General features: G+C 53.1%; 2 protein-coding genes across 3 annotated transcripts in view; one reads left to right on the top strand and one right to left on the bottom strand.

Annotated features, from left to right (window-relative positions):
- Positions 1–38: 38 nt before the first annotated feature.
- PAF1 (PAF1 homolog, Paf1/RNA polymerase II complex component) lies at positions 39–4945 on the top strand. Its single transcript, XM_082709177.1, has 14 exons — positions 39–534; positions 1125–1154; positions 1253–1345; positions 1669–1790; positions 1879–1945; positions 2041–2142; positions 2222–2327; positions 2433–2501; positions 2584–2687; positions 2763–2879; positions 2986–3114; positions 3999–4104; positions 4213–4303; positions 4382–4945. Exons 1-14 carry the CDS (start codon positions 488–490, stop codon positions 4783–4785), a joined length of 1587 nt encoding a protein of 528 aa, XP_082565303.1. The 5' UTR covers positions 39–487; the 3' UTR covers positions 4786–4945.
- Positions 4946–5930: 985 nt separating this feature from the next.
- The window catches only part of SAMD4B (sterile alpha motif domain containing 4B), a 37613-nt gene continuing 26159 nt past the window's right edge, over positions 5931–17384 (bottom strand). Inside the window, exons 4-13 of one of the 2 annotated variants that reach the window (XM_082709176.1) lie at positions 14503–14742; positions 13531–13640; positions 13288–13374; positions 12317–12659; positions 11615–11700; positions 10989–11107; positions 10236–10434; positions 9911–10034; positions 7494–7577; positions 5931–7284 (exon numbers count right to left, since the gene is read on the bottom strand). In XM_082709176.1, the coding sequence (XP_082565302.1) occupies positions 7256–7284; positions 7494–7577; positions 9911–10034; positions 10236–10434; positions 10989–11107; positions 11615–11700; positions 12317–12659; positions 13288–13374; positions 13531–13640; positions 14503–14742 (1421 nt within the window). In that variant the 3' untranslated portion in view covers positions 5931–7255. The remainder of the gene's footprint in view (positions 7285–7493; positions 7578–9910; positions 10035–10235; positions 10435–10988; positions 11108–11614; positions 11701–12316; positions 12660–13287; positions 13375–13530; positions 13641–14502; positions 14743–17384) is intronic. The other variant, XM_082709175.1, reaches the window with a different exon arrangement.

Below are 17384 nucleotides of genomic sequence, written 5' to 3'. Positions count from 1 at the left end.
AGGCCTCGCTTGCTAGTTAGCCCCGCCTCCCAAACAACTCAGCCAATGGGAGGAAAGAATGACCGCCTCCCGCACTTGACTCTCAAATAAGACGTCCAGACTGAGACTCCCGATTCGCCAATCACAAGAGGCTCTTTCTCCCTCGCTCCGCCCTATACCCAGCCTTTTGCCAATCCGGGTGTGGGTGTAATCCGGACTCTATGTCCCAGAAGGCCTCGCGGCCTGAGGCGACCTGTCCGGTCCTTAGCGTCTTGGCGGCAGTTGGTGGAGCCGGAGCTGCGAGGCCGTCTTTGGCGCTGCCTGCGCGTTTAGCTGAGTCTCCGCTGGAAATCTTCACCAGCCCACCTCATTCCGACCCTGCCCCGGCAGAGAGCGGCGCCAACCCGAGCCCTCTCTCGGATTAGGCGTCCGCCAACCTCGGTATACCCCTCCGCGTCTCCCCGCGGCTCAGCAAGGACCCCGTCTGGGCTTCCTTCGCCTTGTCTCCATGGCGCCCACCATCCAGACCCAGGCCCAGCGAGAGGATGGCCACAGGTAGGCGCCACGCCGCCTGGCTGTGTCGTTTTCGTTTAGGTCTGTCCAGGTTTCGGCGAGGCGGGGGGTCGGGCGCGGTGTCTTCCTACGACGTCATCAGCCCCCCAAGTGATGTCAGACCTTCGCCGCGAACGCCCTGGCGTCACGGAACGCTCACTTTTGACAGACAGGGGTGGGTTCCTTCAAGGATGGGGTGTTGCCCCCACCTTCCTGCCGTGCAATTCAGGGATTAAGCTCTTAGGAGACTACCTAGACGGACTGTGCGTTTATTACTCCAGTCAAGCATTTGGAGAATCCCTTTGCTGAAAGCAATTGAGCACGTAGTTCTACTAGAGTACTTGAAGACGTCCCCTCCAAAAGGGATTGAGCAGTTGATTTCATTCATGAAAGCGTTTGGAGACACTTTCTCTAAAAGGAGTTGAATCCTAGGGTTTTTCCGTTAAAGTACTTGGAGCACCCCTCCCACAGGGATTACCATTTTTGTCACTCCCTCCTTCCCTTTTTTAAAAGTTTGGAGAAACCCCCCTCACTCTTCTTTCAATCGTGTTCTCCATCTTTCCTTCAATATCTCGCTCTCTCTTACCTACCAGGCCCAATTCTCACCGGACTCTGCCTGAGAGGTGAGCCCCATTGGGTTTTCCCAGAAGGGGTGGGCCAGTGGGGGCTGGGAGCAGAGGTGGGGCAGCAGGGGACTGGTTTTGAGCCATTGTATTCCCAGGTCTGGAGTGGTCTGCCGAGTCAAGTACTGCAATAGCCTCCCTGACATCCCCTTCGACCCCAAATTCATCACCTACCCCTTTGACCAGAACAGGTGAGACTGAGATGGAGGGCAAAACAACTCACTTAGATCATGAGTTCCGTAAGGGCAAGGATTGCTTCTCTTGTTGACTGCTCTCTTCTCAGAGCCTAGAACAGTACCTAGCAATATGGTAGTAGGTGCTCCATAAATATTTGTTGATGAATGAAACAAGCAGTGTCCGAGTCTTTTCCCACTGAAGAGCCAGCCTTCTAACTCCAACATGGGGGATACTCCCATTTTGAGTTCCTCCCTGGAAAAGCTTAGGCTCTGGGAAGCAGGAATATGAGGGTAAAGCTAGAATCAGGAAACCATAATGGGTATGTTTCCCCACCCAGGTTTGTCCAGTACAAAGCAACTTCCTTGGAAAAACAGCACAAACACGACCTCCTCACTGAGCCAGACCTGGGGGTCACCATTGACCTCATCAACCCGGATACCTACCGCATCGACCCCAATGGTGTGTGGGAAGGCAGGGAGGGCCTGCTCTAGGACAGCAAAGGCCAGGCCCTCCCTCACAGCCCTTCTGCCCCCTTGTTCCCCTCTAGTACTCCTAGATCCAGCTGACGAGAAGCTTTTGGAAGAGGAGATTCAGGCCCCTACAAGCTCTAAGAGGTGTGTGTGTGTGCTGAGTGAGGACTGGATATGTAGAGGGAATCTATGATGGGAGGAGGGTGGTGAGTCCTAGGTGCCTAACACTCTACCCCCAGATCCCAGCAGCACGCGAAAGTGGTGCCATGGATGCGGAAGACTGAGTACATCTCCACTGAGTTCAATCGTTATGGCATCTCGAATGAGAAGCCCGAGGTCAAGTAAGTTGTGGCAGGTAGAGAGGGAAGGTGATTTCAGGTATGTCCAGTGACCCCTAAAGTCTTCTCTCTTTACTCCTAGGATTGGAGTTTCTGTGAAGCAGCAGTTCACAGAGGAAGAAATATACAAAGACAGGGATAGCCAGATCACAGCCATTGAGAAAACTTTTGAGGATGCCCAGAAATCGGTAATTGAGGGAAGGGGATGGGGTGGGATAGGGGTTGAAGGCGGACCAAGGTGCAGCTCCAGAGCTCCATATCCTCCTCACCCACCCTGTTTTTGCCCCCAACAGATCTCCCAGCATTACAGCAAGCCCCGAGTGACACCGGTGGAGGTCATGCCTGTCTTCCCAGACTTTAAGGTCAGATCCAGGGCAGGAGGCAGTGAGGCAGAGCCTGGCATCTCTACTTGTCCCAGTCTAATCCCAGTGCTCTTGTCCCTAGATGTGGATCAACCCATGCGCTCAGGTAATTTTTGACTCAGACCCAGCCCCCAAGGACACGAGTGGTGCAGCTGCTTTGGAGATGATGTCTCAGGCCATGATCAGGTAAGTGGCCCCACTGCCCACCTTGGCCTGTTCCTCACTGCCCCTTTGTGCTTACTCTTCACTCTTCCCATCCAGAGGCATGATGGATGAGGAAGGGAACCAGTTTGTGGCCTATTTCCTGCCTGTGGAAGAGACACTGAAGAAGCGAAAGCGGGACCAGGAGGAGGAGATGGACTATGCACCAGATGACGTGTGCGTGGGTCAGGATAGGTTTTGGGAATGGAGGACCGGTCGCTCCCTTTAATCCCTCGTAAGAAAGAAGTGGGGCTGCTGACCTTGTTCCTCTCATCCTCATCAGGTACGACTACAAGATTGCTCGGGAGTACAACTGGAACGTGAAGAACAAAGCCAGCAAGGGCTATGAGGAGAACTACTTCTTCATCTTCCGGGAGGGCGATGGGGTTTACTACAATGAACTGGAGACCAGGTACTTGGTACACTCCTACCTCAGATTAGCCTGGGGCTTTGCTTCAGAATCCTGATCTGGGGTACATGGGAGCTACCTTGAAGGCCATTTATACGTACGGATTGGTTTCGTGTTTCAAATGAGTAGCAGAAGATTGCTTGACCATGTGAGCTGGACCTAGTTCTAACACACGAACCCAGGGAAAAATGCTCGAGATTGAGGTTTTTTGTAGTGTAGATAGCCAGGTTCCCTCTGCCGTAGTAAGAGACTTCATGTGAAAGTCAGCATAGGCAAAATACGGAGTAATAACATCAAATTAGCATCAGTATTTTAAATGAAATCCTGAATACCCAAAAACCTTCCCCTAAGAGCTACAAGTTTACTCCTGTGCTAGGGAACTTGGTGTAATGTAAGGGTTGGGAAGTTAAGTGTGACCTTGAGTTTGTTTAAAGCAGAGATCACAACCTCTGATCCCATGTAAGAGGTAGCACAGTGCCCTTGGCTCTGGGTGACCTGGAGCTCTTGGCAGCCTCCAAGGGGCACCATGACCTGGCCCAGCAAAGGGTTCCTCCAACCTTTTGTTGCTATGCTTTGGGAAGGTAAAGTCCCAGATTAAAACTTTCTAAAAGCCAGTAATCTAGATTCTGTGCTTTTAAGTGTTGCTAATTTACCTTAAAATCTCTCATGTGTACACACACTTTATAAATACAGGGGACGCATGGAGCTATTATCCTTCCCTTATCCAACCTCTGAGTTTGGTCTCCTTAATTCACCCCGCATTTATTCTGGTCTCTTCTGGACTAAGCATTGGTGAGGAAGTAAGAACCAAGTCAGACTGGATCCCCCACTGGGGTATTTAAATGCATCTTCCACACTACCCCACCCCACCTACTTGCCCACTACAGGGTCCGCCTGAGTAAACGCCGAGCAAAGGCTGGGGTTCAGTCCGGTACCAATGCCCTGCTGGTGGTCAAACACCGGGACATGAATGAGAAGGAATTAGAAGCCCAGGTAACAAGCATCACTGGCCCAGGGCAGCCATGGAGAGGGTGGTGGTGGGTGAGGAGAGACAGAAGCCTGACAGGACAATCTCCTTCTCCTCAACCCTGCTACTTCTAGGAGGCACGGAAGGCCCAGTTGGAGAACCACGAACCCGAGGAAGAAGAGGAGGAAGAGATGGAGACAGAAGAGAAAGAAGCTGGGGGCTCAGGTAAAGCTGGACAGGCCAAACCCCAGGCGCCCTGGAAGGGTGAGAAACTGGGTCTCACTTCTCCCTGCTCCCTTACAGATGAGGAGCGAGAGAAAGGCAGCAGCAGTGAGAAGGAAGGCAGTGAGGACGAGCGTTCAGGCAGCGAGAGTGAACGTGAAGAGGTTGACAGGGATGAGGCGAGTGACAAGAGTGGTAGCGGCGAGGAGGAGAGCAGTGAGGACGAGGCCCGGGCCGCTCGGGACAAAGAGGAGATCTTTGGCAGTGATGCGGACTCAGAAGACGATGCGGATTCTGATGATGAGGACAGAGGCCCGGCCCGTGGCAGTGACAATGATTCAGATAGCGGCAGTGATGGCGGTGGCCAGCGGAGCCGGAGCCGCAGTGCCAGTCCCTTCCCCAGTGGCAGTGAGCACTCTGCCCAGGAGGATGGCAGTGAAGCTGCAGCTTCTGATTCCAGTGAAGCCGACAGTGACAGTGACTGAGTCCCAGGTCCTTCAGGGTTGGTGCAGACATGATCATAATGCGATTATTATGCGCAGGAAGGCACTTTTTGAGTGGTCTGTTTGCAAGCCCTTCGCTTTGTTCGTTTCCCTCCTCTCCTCCAAGCCTTGCTGTTAATAAAGCCAACTTTTTTTCCCTTTATGCCCCTTCCCAACCCTATGGTCTCATTCTGCTTATACTTTTCCTTCCCCCGCATCCCAGGAGCTCAGTGGCCTCAGCTTAAGGCCTCTAGATTTTCCATGAAGTATAGTATAGCATAACAAAGGTCAGAATCCTTTTTTCGTTTTTGTTTCTTGTTTTTTTTTTTTTTTTCCAAAATAAGCCCAGACCATTAAACAAGTGAAACTCCAACAAGTAAGTCTTCTCCAACAGCGAGAAAAACTGTACAGTTACTCAAAGCTGATTCTGCCAGTGGGGCTGGGGATAGGAGGGAGGGTGAAATCATGGTGGTCGGGGAGGGGGCTGGGGAGGGGCTGGGGTAGAAGAGGGTCAGGGTCCTGCCCATCAGAGTGGGGCCGCCTGCGTCCTGCACACTCTGCTGTCAGGTGGGGGGAGGGGGGCAGCTCTTGCCTCCCATTGTGTGTGTGTGAGGGGTGTCCCTCACCACCTCCCAATGCCAGGCAGAGCCAGCTCACACTGATGGGTAGTGAAGAAGACAGGACTGGCTAGGAGGTGGTGAGGGTCCTATAAGAGGGACACCCTGCTGATTCCAAACGAGGTGGCCCCTGTCCATCCCACTTCCCGGGGCTAAATGGGAGAGGGGGACTGGAGAAGCCCTGGGAGCTTGAGGGGAATGAGCAAAGGCACAGAAACATGGAGGGGCCGGGGTGGGGGACTTGCATAGGTTGATGAGTGTGCAAGAGGTACATAAATAAACCTGACACCCCACCCAGCCCGGCACTGGGAGAGGAGGTGGGGACCTTAGCAGATCCCCAGGGCCACCCCACCCCCTGGCTTCCTCCCCTTCCCTGGGCTCAGAGGTGAGGGAGGTCCAGACCAGGAGGGCAGAGGCAAGAAGGTCCGGGGAATGGGCTGAGAGTGCAGGGAGGGCGGTGGTTTTAAAATTTTTTTTTTTGGTTTTTTGTTTTTTCCCAACATTTTGTATCTTTAATAACATACACAATGGTTACCAGCCATATTCATAACAAAAGTTATTCATAAAATGTATCTAAAAATAACATTTTTTTTTCCTTTTCGGTGTGAAAAGCTTGAGAATGTCCCAGTGGGGGGTGGGGTGGGTTGAGTGGGAAGAAGGGGTTGGAATAGGGGACCCTGGCTTCCCCACAGCCTGAACCCCCAAGTCCCCTCCCTCCACCTGGGCCCCAGCACAACCCCTCAGCAGGAACAGAGACCAGAGGGTCTGTATGACTCCACGGCTGGGACAAATCTCTGGGTTATGATATAGTGTTCCACTTAAGTGAGGTCATGACAGAATGGGGGGCGGGGAAGGATGAAAGTAAAGAGGGGTGGGGAAAGAAACCAAAAACCAAACAATCCCCTTTCCCTTATTCCTTACCCCCAGTCTTTCAGCTACCAGACCTGGGAGTGGACAAGGGTGTGTGTTGGTTGCGGGAAGGGGATGTTAAGGCAACAGACTTCCTGACCTCACTGGCTGCCCTGGCTCCTGGCCTTCAACCTCGGCATCTGGGGAGCCAGGACTGGAGGGAAGCAGGGGAAGGACTAGGGGGTCTGGAGGAAGGGGCTCTGCCCCTTCCCCTCATAAAATTCAGGCTCCCCCTGCCACTTTCTTGGCTCAGAGAGAGACCTGGGGATTCTAAAAATGAGAGGGAATGATCAGAGAGAAAAACCGTTAAGAACTATATAAATATGCATCTTAAATAGGCCTAAGAAATTAATTGTAGAGAACCTCTGATAAACAGGGCAAAAGGAGGTGAGTGAAAGGAGGGTGGCTCCTGTCCTTGGGGATGATGGGAATGGGGAAGGAGAAGAAGGTGGCAAGGAGAGAGAGAGGATCCTCTCAACCACCAGCTTCTCCTTAGCTCCTCTCAAATAACATCCAGGAGAGCAGGTTATCAACCCCGCTTCTTTCTCCCCAAATATCAGATGGTTCTGAGAAGGCCCCACAAGATAGGGGTAAGCTGCTCCCTTAGGAGGGGCAGGTGGCCGGCAGTCTGGAAGAGGCAGGGGTGGGACGGGGCCAGGTAGGAGATGAGGGAGGTAAGGAGGGGCAGTCAGGCTGGCCAGTCCCTGCCTCCTTTATCCTGGCTGCCCTCTACCTCCCTGAACCTCAGCAGAGATCCCTCGACGGGCCTGGGAGTGAGCAAGGCGCGTGCCAATGTTAAACAAAAGTTAAAAGGGTGAGAAAGTAGAAAAATACTAGAATGTATAGCTGAGCCAGCCCACCCTCTCGCTGTCGCAGAGAAGCCCGTTGGGGGTTGGCCCCCGCCCGCCGCCCAGGGAGCCTATAGGTGCGCTGGGCTGTGGGTCCCGTCAGATGGTGGAGGTTTTGTCTGTCCCATCTGTGGTGAGAAAGGGAGGAAGGGAGGAAGATCAGGAACTGGCGGGAGGCCCAAGAAAAGGTGCTCAGGTAGCCTGTCATCCCAGTCAGGCCCTCCCTGGAGGCTGGCCTCCCCTAGGGACCCCTCAGGATGCTCTGAGTTGCTCAGTTCAGAGGTGGAGACGCTGCTGGGTAGGTGGGAGCTGGGTCAGGGAAAGAGGAAATGCTCACCACCCAAGGCGTGTTCTGTCATGCTCAGACACAGAGACTCCAGAGTGGGATTGATCTCCAGGTCAGGCCCAGGGACCGGGCAGTCTGTGGGGAGAGAGAACAGAGGTGAGGGCTGAACTGACTGCAGAAGGCAAAACCTGGGAGACAAAGGACTGCAGGGGCTGGTATGAGGGAGGGGCTGAGAGGGATAAGAGGAAAAGGAGGGAGGGAGAGAGGGGCAAAAGACAGAGAAATCGTATGTAAGACGCGGCACACGCTCTGATGGGAAGTATGACCAGGCAGGGATGAAGGATACAGATGGGCCTGGGTGTATCACAGAGCAGGCAGAGGCAACAATGGCAAGGGCAGAGGCTTAGCAATGAACAGAAAGGCTGAGCAGCAGGCTGAGGGAGTGACAGGAAGCTGAGGGAGTGTCCTGGAGGCCACACACTGCATGTTGCCTTAGGCGCAGTCTAGCCATCAGCCCCAGGCACTGGGCAGCCCTGTACTCCCTGACTGATGACCTGCTCCTGTACTTGGGTGCAGAAGCTTAATTAGAACAATTCCCATCCCCACTTGGACTTGCTCCATTGGGCAGGATGTCATCTGGGTAGGCCGGACAGACGGGGCAAATCAGGACAGCAGCCATGGGGCTTGTCCTCAAACCATCTCTAAAGGGCCTCTTGTTGAAGTGTCTGGGAAACAGCCCACCTCCCTAAGCAGACCTGACCCCACCCCACACTGCTTAAAACCCCCTCCTCGGCTCCTCACTGCTATGGGGAGAAAGCCTGAGCTTTCTACCTGATTTCAGAAGACGCTGCTCCCACCTCCAGCCTCTCCGATCATCATATCCCCAATGAACTCAGAGCTAAGGCCTTGTTGGGACACCTAACTGTCTCTTCTTAGCCAATATTTTTTTTGATTTTGGGCAAGTGACCCGAGTCTCACATTCGTGACTGATATGATGGGAATAAACCAGCACCCTCATGTGTGCAGCCGGGAGGATCTGATTTGATGGCATGGAAAGCCGCTGGATCCATAGTCCAGCACGCAGGTAAAAAGAACTACTCCAATGTTCTGCTCGTGCAGCTCATCCATCCAGTCACGTGCATCTGCAACTGATGTAACGCAGATGCCTACCACGTTAGGATGAACACAACGGATAGGGTCCTCTGCTTCTCACAGGTTCACATCATCTCATAAGTAAAGTAACCCACTGACTGGCATTTATATCACGAAGACCTTAGAATCACCTGCAAATTTTTTTTTTTAAAGATTTTATTTATTTATTTGATAGACAGAGATCACAAGTAGGCAGAGAGGCAGGCAGAGAGAGAGAGAGAGAGAGAGAAGCAGGCTTCCTGCGGAGCAGAGAGCCCGATGCGGGGCTCAATCCCAGGACCCTGAGATCATGACCCGAGCCAAAAGCAGCAGCCCAAACCACTGAGCCACCCAGGCGCCCCCCATTTTTTTTTTTTTTAAAGATTTTCTTCATTTATTTGACAGAGATCACAAGTAGGCAGAGAGGCAGGCAGAGACAGAGGGGGAAGCAGGCCCCCCGCTGAGCAGAGAGCCTGATGAGGGCCTTGATCCTAGGACCCTGAGATCATGACCTGAGCTGAAGGCAGAGGCTTTAACCCACCGAGCCACCCAGGTGCCCCTGCAAATCTTTTCAAAAAAAATTTTTTTAAAGTAAAACTCTACCTCCAACATGGGGGTTGAACTCATAAGCCTGAGACAGGAGCTGCATGCTCTACTGATGAGCCAGTCAGGCACCCCATTGCCCCCTTCCTCACCTCTTCCAGACTGGCCTTCTCTGCCTTTGTAGCCTGAGTGGCCAGCAGCAGGCCTAGCCCAGGGCAGGGGACTCCCCCACTCAATAACCAAGGCAGGGCTAGCATTTCTCTAATCTCCCTTTTGCCCCCTTCACCCTCATTCTGATCTCTCACCTCTATACTGGTCTGTGAGCAGAGGGCAAACAGCCATCTCACCTCACAGACCCTTTAGTGTGGAACCTGATCTACAAACTGAAGTCTGCTGCTTCCTGCCTGAAGGAATCCCAGGGGACAGACAGGCAGAACTCCCCTCCATAGAAACCTCGATGCTCTGACAGTCTCATCCCCTCCACCCTTTCCAAACTGAGTACTTAATGATCCTCTAAGGAGATGGTGATGGAGACCAACAGGGACACTAAGACTGTGAACACAGGGAGGGAGAGGTGTGGAGACGTAAGGCTGGCAGTAGGGGAGAAAGAAGACAGAGAAAGCAGGTAGGATCTGAGAAAGAAAACTGATGTGGGGGAGGGGGTACAAGAAAACTCAGGATGTGGGAAGACGGGTGCAGAGTGGTGGGAGGTAGGAGGAGAGGATAGTAGGAATGGGACTGAGAGAAGGGCCACCTAAGGGTATTGCCGAGCCCCAAGGGTGGGGGCAGCTTACCTGGAGGGAACATGAGAATGGCCTGGGGTGAGGAATGGACCGGGAGGGAGTGGGTGCGCTGCACAGAGCTACGGCTCTGGCTGGGCATGCTGTTGCTGCCTCCAGGGTTGGCAAACCACAGGTTCTGCACAGGGAATGGGAAAAACAAGTGGTGAGCTGAGTGGGAAGAGGCTGAAGCTGAGATCTAAGTGCAGGATCGGTAGGGCTGGCAAAAGAGCCTCTTCCCTTTGAGAAAGGCCCAGGTGCAAACACATGGACACGCACAGCCCAGGCATAACCACCCCAATCCCCAAAGCGCCAGGCCCTCCGCTTCCCACTGGCTCACCTGTCGGCCCTGGCCCCCAAGGCTGGGGCTAGTGAGAGCATGTCGTGGGGAGATGCCCCCGATGCCTGAAGGGCTCAGAAGGCCCATCCTACCGGGTGGGAGGGCCCGGGGAGGCATGGGGAACTGCCGCTGGGTCCGCCGGGCCACCCCCATCCCCACAGAGCCAGCTATGGGAAGCGAGTTGGAGCCAAATGCCCAGCTGTGAGAGAGCAGAAGGCATGGTGTCAGTTGAGGTGGTCCCCTCTGTCTGCCCCTTCCTCACCTCCCCCACCAGAATCCCCACGGAGAGGACAGAACACAGACCTGCTCTGAACAAAGATTCCCTGCCCAAATCCTTGCATCACATACTGTTCTCCCGCCCCAAGGAAACCCCAGGATGGAGATGGGAGCGGATAAAGGTTTCTCATATCCACTTATAGCAGTTCTCCTAACTTGAATTCTCAAATGCGGTATTTAGTAGAATAGAGGAGAAACAGGGAGAACAGGGGAGAAAAGGGACTTCACAGCACCCTGCACACAGGGGAGAACATGGAGTAGGTGTTGCTTCTGCCAGCTCAGCACCCTGTTCTAGTGTTGAGAACACCGACATTTTTTCCTGGTAAAGTCTTCACTGGGTGACTTGTGGAAGGTCATCCAGTGACTGAATGAGGACAACAAATTCCCAGCCCAGAACGTAATCAGCCCACTGAGCACCACCTGTCCACCACCAAGGGACTCGGGAAGGAAGGCCCCTACACCCTGGCGGGCCCTCACCCTTTCTGCTGCCGGTAGCTCTGCATCTCTAGAGCGGCTTTGCGCGGGAAGGTCCGGAGGAGCTTCAGAACTTGCTGTTTCCAGGACAGCAGCCGTTTCTTCTGCGTCTCCGTGAACGCCTGAAATTGGGAGCGTGAAGTGGGGAGGGTGTGTGTTCAGATCTGCCTTCCATTCACCCACTCAAGTTATTTACTGCCTGCTTGCTCTGTGCCAGGGAGTACTGGGAGGCAGAGGTTCAAGGGGGAGAAGACATGTACAGTACTGAGCTCACGGTTCAGCGGGCCAGAAGACATGCAGGCCATCTGACCTGTGACAAGCACTGCGAAGGAGAAGCCTCATCTACTAGGAGGGGCCAGTGAAGGTGTCCCTGAGGTGTACTCATTTGAACTAAGTGCTGAGGGACCAGCAGAAGGGAGGGGAATCTCGCTCCCCAGAGAAAGAACATGTAGTAAGGTTCTGAGAAGGAGAGCTCACGGCAGCCACTAGAGCCAACACTGGTGAGATGAGGGCTGGAGACGCTGGGTGGGTGCCAGCCAGGCAGGGCACTGAGGGCCACATCAGGAATACGGATACTGAGAGCGATGGGGGAAGCCTTGCCCTTTTTGGGACCCTAGAGAAGGCCTCACCTCATGAGTCAGGCACTTTTCAATAAGCTGGAGGTAACTGGTGATGTTCTCCTCGTCCGGTCGGGACACCAGCAGCTGGGTGCACACTGAGGGACAACGGAAAGGGAGGGAAGTTAGCCCCAGCATGTCCTCTGCCATGCTCTAGCTCCTTCAGCCCTCCTGGCCAGCACAAGTATTGGAAGAGGACACTCAGGCTGGATGAGTTCTAGCTATGTGCGAAGCATGGTACCCGATTATCATGAACATATATAAATCCACAATAGTAGCTCAGAGAGGTGGAATCACTTGGCCTAGGTCACACAGCTAAAAGGATATGGATCCAATCGTAAAGTTGGCTACACCATGCTGCCTTAGGAAAGGCCAAGCCCACTGTGAGTTACACCATCCCCATCCTGTGGACTTTAATACCCCGTGAAAGAACCAATGGGTTTGTCTCATACTATACACAATATCTACTGACACATCATTCCGCCTTTTGCTGAGGCTGGAGACACTGTGTGGGTAAATAAGGGTTGTCTCCTACCACCTACCTAGACATACCCAAGGGTGGGGCCTTGCTACTCTCAGTCTCAGCCACTCTCTGATATAGTCACTAGGGTCCTTTAAAAAGCTCTACTCCCATCATTTAACTTGGATCCCTGATGACTGGGTTCAATTGGCTCCCTGTCCCAGAACTTCTTGCTGGGCCTTACGTGGTCTCACCTTTGCCCATCACCCGTGTAAACTGGCTGGGGATGTCTCCGTCGGCAACGGGAGCCGGGGCTGGCTCACTGCCATCAGTGGGAGCCGGAGCTGGTGGAGGGGGGTAGCTCTCTGCAGCTGGAGGGTCCTTGGCCTCAGTGCCCTTGTCTGTGCCGGGGTGAACCAGGGAAGGCTCAGCACCTGGCAGTGGAGGCTCTCCCCGGCTCCCATCCTTGGCAGTAGGGGTGGTGGCAGCGGCAGCAGCCACAGTGGCCTGGAGGACGCTGTAGGCCTTGATGGGGGTGATGATTATCTGCTGTAGCTCCTGCAGAGCATTGCGCAGATTCCCGCCTTCCAGCACATCCTGAGTAGGGAGGACACATCCGGGGTCACATGCTGACCCCCAAAGCTACACAGAGTGCTGGTGGAACCCTGAGTCCTAGCACTTAGAGAAAGGAGGTAAGGACAATACAAGCTCACATATATACACAGATATGTACACATTTGTATAATGTAATCCCTCTTCCCCACTTCAAAGTGGAGTTCCAAGGGGGTCAGTTCCAAGGGGGTTTGATGCTGGGCCTCAGGGTCCCACCAAGGATGGAACCAGAAAGCAAGTGGCAGGAAAAGGGAAAAGGAATGCAAATCAAGGCAGATATGGAAGAGGAGTGAGTGAGAAATAACCAAATGGAAAGAGATCATGCACACCGGGTGACATTCTGCTCCATCAGGACATTAGTTAGGAATGGAAAAGTGAAAGGAACAGGGATTGAGTTAACAGAGACAAAGTCTGGAGACACAGACCAGGACAGAAAAAGAGGGGAGCCTCTCGGCCACAGGCCCATGAACCCTGTGATCTGACTTGCTCCTGGCCTCCCTAGGGCTGGGTTCTCTGGAGGTCAGACCTAAGGACTGGGGAAAGCCCCAGGGGAGGCCACCCAGAGCCACCACGCAGTTAGCTGGACTTGGAGATGGAGATACCAGATCCTCACCTTCTCCAGGGACTTGAGGACACTCTGCCTCTCGCGCAGCTTCTGGATGCTCAGCGCTATCTTATGGCGGGCACCTTTGGTCACATTCTGTGGTAGAGGCAGAAGGGGATAGGAAGCTGGAAGTGTGAGGCTAAGGTACCTGGGGTGCCCCCAGGGCCTGAAGAGACACCAGAGGCTTGGGCCGCAAGGGTAACGTCAAAATGGTGCTGCCCCCACCACCTCCCATGGTCCCACTGGCTTCACCTGAGATTCCAGATGCTGCTCAGTCAGTGTCATCATCTCCTCGTAGCTCATCTGTGAGAAGAGGGCCGCATACTTGTGCAAGCGGAGGCTTTTCAGCCATGAGGGCACATCTATGGAAAAGGAGAGCAAAAGGTCAGGAATCTGGCCCTTATGACTGGCAGAGGAAGGGTTGTGGGGAGGGAGCAGTTTTTCTGCAGTTTTTAATGTTCCAGCCTTGGTGGGACTCTGAGGCCCCAGCATCAACCACCTTCTCCAGAGCCCCTTGGAACTCCACCTTGAAGGGGGGGAAGAGGGAATACGCGTATACAACCAGAGGTAACACCAGAAACTGCAGAAAACCAGGAGTAGGGGAAAGCCAAAGGTCCATAAGCCACTTTTTTTTTTTTTTAAGATTTTATTTATTTATTTGACAGAGAGAGAGCACAAGCAGAGGGAGTGGCAGGCAGAGGAGAGGGAGAAGCATGCTCTCTGCTCAGCAGAGAGCCCGATATGGGGCTCGATCCCGGGACCCTGGGATCATGACCTGAGCTTAACCAATGGAGCTTAACCAATGGAGCCACCCAGATGGACCCATAAGCCACTTCCTCTCCTGCCCAGTCACACCGTTCTAGGTGGTCTTCCCTGGTATCAGGACATCTGAGCCTTCTGCCTGCCTGACTGGGTATGTACTAGGATGACCTCATTGGTGTCCCTGGAACATCAGCTACTGCCCTGTCCTGGCTTCCTTGTCAGGCTGGGATGTCTGAAGGCAGGGGTTTCTGGGCTGTCAGACCAGGGCCGAGAGGGATCTCTCTGCTCAATCTTGAGCCCTAAGGGCAGGGACTCACTCCTTCCCTCAGACCTGTCCCTGGCTAGGGTAGGGTAGAGAGTGATGGGACAGGAAGTTGGAAGCTACCACGGCTCCCTTCTGTCCTCTAAGCTATGCAGAAACCTCTCTTCAGAGGGTCCTAGTGCTACCCTCCCCTGTCATACCTTTCATGCCACTGCCGTCCTCCTGGAAAGTGTTCCGGTTGGAGCCCTGCTCCTCCGTCTGCTCACTGCCAGAGGAGGCCACGCTGCTCTGGGGTGAGAGGGGTGCGTGGTCGGGCGTGGTGAAAGCAGCCCGGGCCCCAAGCTCCTCCGGACTCGGCCACTCACCAGGGGCCTGGGGGCTCGTGGGGATGAGCGACATGGAGCGCTTCAGCGGGCTGGGGTGAATTTGGCAGGGGAGACCTGGCCAGAGGGGGAGAGGCAAGAGGTCAGGTTTGGAGATCTGACCCCAAGAGATCATGCCCCCTGGTTGGTGCCATGGACAGCAGCTCAGCCCCAGAGTCCAACAACAGGAAGGGACCCTGGGGTCTGAGGGGAACCACCTACGAGATACTGCTCGTTACCTCATTCCCCATACCTTACCCATCAGCAAACTCTCAGCCACATCTCTCAATCTTCCCACTTTCTCTTCCAGCACTCTGGTCTGTAACTGGTGTCCCTTGTTGGAATTACTGCTATAGCCTCTTCATTGGTTTTCTGCCTTCATTCTTGCCTCCTACAGCCCATTAACCTCACAGAAGCCATGGTGATTCTTCTAAAAACGCAAATCTGACCAAGTTAGTCCCTACTTTAAATCTCACCTATGACTTTCCTTCACACTGAGGATAAAATTCAAACCTTTCCACATACCTACAAGCCCTGTGGGACCTGGGCCCTGCTCACCTCTAACTCTCAACTCCACCAGCTCACTCTTCAGTTCAAGCCTTTTTAGCTTTGGCTTCCCCACCAACCCTCACTTGTTCCTGGAACACTCAAGCTGTCCAATGTCAGGACTTCTGCATTTGCTCTTTCTTCTTGTCTTCCTGATTTTAGCAGTTGGCTCCCAAATATCTGTTCTCCAGCAAGCATCATCTCTTCCAAGGCCTTCTCTGAGTGGCTGCCCTCCAGCAATCTTGGTTACTCTATCGTATGACTCTTACTTGTCTTCCTCACAGTACCTACCACAACCTGGAATGACTTCACCTAGTTCATTGTTTACATGCTTATTAACTGTACACCCCTGCTACAATATGAGATCTGTGACAGCAGGGACTTGTCCTATCTTAAAGATCACTGCAGCCTCAGTAATTATAGTGGGGCGTGGGCCGGAGGAGCTGCTTTGTTAGTATTTGTAAAGCAAATGAATGAATGGAATATATAAACTGCTTCTTCAACATCTCTATCATTGGGCCTCACCACCTCCCAAAGATTTTTCCTGTACTGAGCTAAAATCAGCTACCCATAAGGCCCAGTAACTCAGGGCGAATCCAGGCTGTCTTCCACAAGGTGTTTCATATTCTCCATCTGTCCCATTCCTGAGGTAAGAAAAGGGTTCCTACTTGATTTTAACCATCCTCAGGAGAGTGCAAGTTCCGAGTTCCAGACCTTTCCATGTAACTACTCCCTTTGCAGAACTCATTGCTCTTCCACCCTTTCCTGCCGGCCACCTTGTCTTCACTCCTCACTCAAGTGTTAGCTCTTCTGTGACTTCTCCCTCTGCACTTGTGAGGGCCCTGTGTTACTGCCTCAAGCCTAGCAGTAGCCTCCACCATCAGCCTGCCTCTTGCACTGGACTCTGGGCTCATGTGTATTAGGGCCACATTCTGGGAGGCCTTGAAAATAGGGTGAAGCTTTTCAATTGCAAGCAGTTGCAGGAATAACAACCTTGCTCAATCATTTCTGCATCACCAGGATCAGGTGCAGGGCATGATACACAAGAGCCCTCAGATTCACAAAAGCTTAAAGGAGGGCACCCATGGTCCTTCCTAAGGGTGTTAAGGGTGCCTCTGAGCTTGACACATGGAATTCAAAAGTACCCAAAGTCAAATAAAAAGACAGGGACACAAAGCCAAAAAGCCTCACCCTGTGTAGGTGAGAACATCAATGCTCAGAGAACAGAAGCACTTTGCCCCAGTTGCCAGAGGGAGTTGGGAGGCAGCTACAGAAAAACCATAGCCTTGTTCCTGATGGAAAGGCTGGGATTCCTGCCAGTGCTCCACTGAAACTCAACCCAGGAAGAACAACCAGTCTGGTACAGGCCCCAGACCACCTTCCTTCATCTGCGACAGTCTATGCTCCTAGCCAGGAAATCACCTGAAGGACAGGGCAGTGCACTGATCCATACCCTCAGGCCAGCCTCCACCTCTGCCTGTGACCTCTGGGGTCCTCTTTTCATGGCTTCTCCCAAGGGCCTGGATTCCCAGAAATGGCACCTTTTGGGCCCCATGGGACTTGGTATAGGCTTTTTTTTTTCTTTTTGCTTGTCTTGGTGCCCATGGCTTCCTTTTCCTCCCTTCTCAGTGAAGGAGGAGGCAGGAAATTATCCTGATTAGATCGTGCAGTTCCTGAGGAGCCCTGCTTGACCAGGGACTGGGGTGGAGGCCGGCCACAGCATGTATAAAAACAGGAATGCTGGCTGGAGATCCAGGACTTCACTCTCTCTCCAAGAAACCCTGGTCTGTCCTTGGCAGCACCCCAAACCCACCCTGCTTGCCCTTACAGGCCAATCCTTGCTCCCCACTCAAAAATATTTTAATGGTTTCCGGTTTCCTGCAACTGCTTGAAATTGAAAAGCTTCATCCTATCCTTCAAGGCCCCCCAGAATGTGGCCCTAATATACTGAGATCTGGGAGTCAAGACAGACCTGCACTAAAATTCTGGCTCCACCACCTATTAATTTTATGATCCTGGGAAAATCACTGCCTCCATTTCCAAGTAATGTCCTTGGCAAAGGGATAGGCACACAGTAAACATGAATATCTGTGACTGTTATTACTCATTTAAACCCTTGCATCTCTCCATCCCAGCCAGACATCTGCACACTCCAATTTGCCACCCCTGTGTCT

Source organism: Mustela nivalis (genome assembly GCF_964662115.1).
Source record: "Mustela nivalis genome assembly, chromosome: 18".
NCBI classification, from domain to species: domain Eukaryota; kingdom Metazoa; phylum Chordata; class Mammalia; order Carnivora; family Mustelidae; genus Mustela; species Mustela nivalis.
This window is presented reverse-complemented; position numbering and strand designations above follow the sequence as displayed.

What these genes read in the sequence shown, in the direction of transcription:
- PAF1 (XM_082709177.1), top strand. Translation starts at nt 488, where the DNA reads ATGGCGCCCACCATCCAGACCCAGGCCCAGCGAGAGGATGGCCACAG. An exon ending in GCCCCTACAAGCTCTAAGAG is followed by an intron (nt 1,946 to 2,040) that starts GTGTGTGTGTGT and finishes CTCTACCCCCAG; the next exon opens with ATCCCAGCAGCACGCGAAAG. An exon ending in AATGAGAAGCCCGAGGTCAA is followed by an intron (nt 2,143 to 2,221) that starts GTAAGTTGTGGC and finishes CTTTACTCCTAG; the next exon opens with GATTGGAGTTTCTGTGAAGC.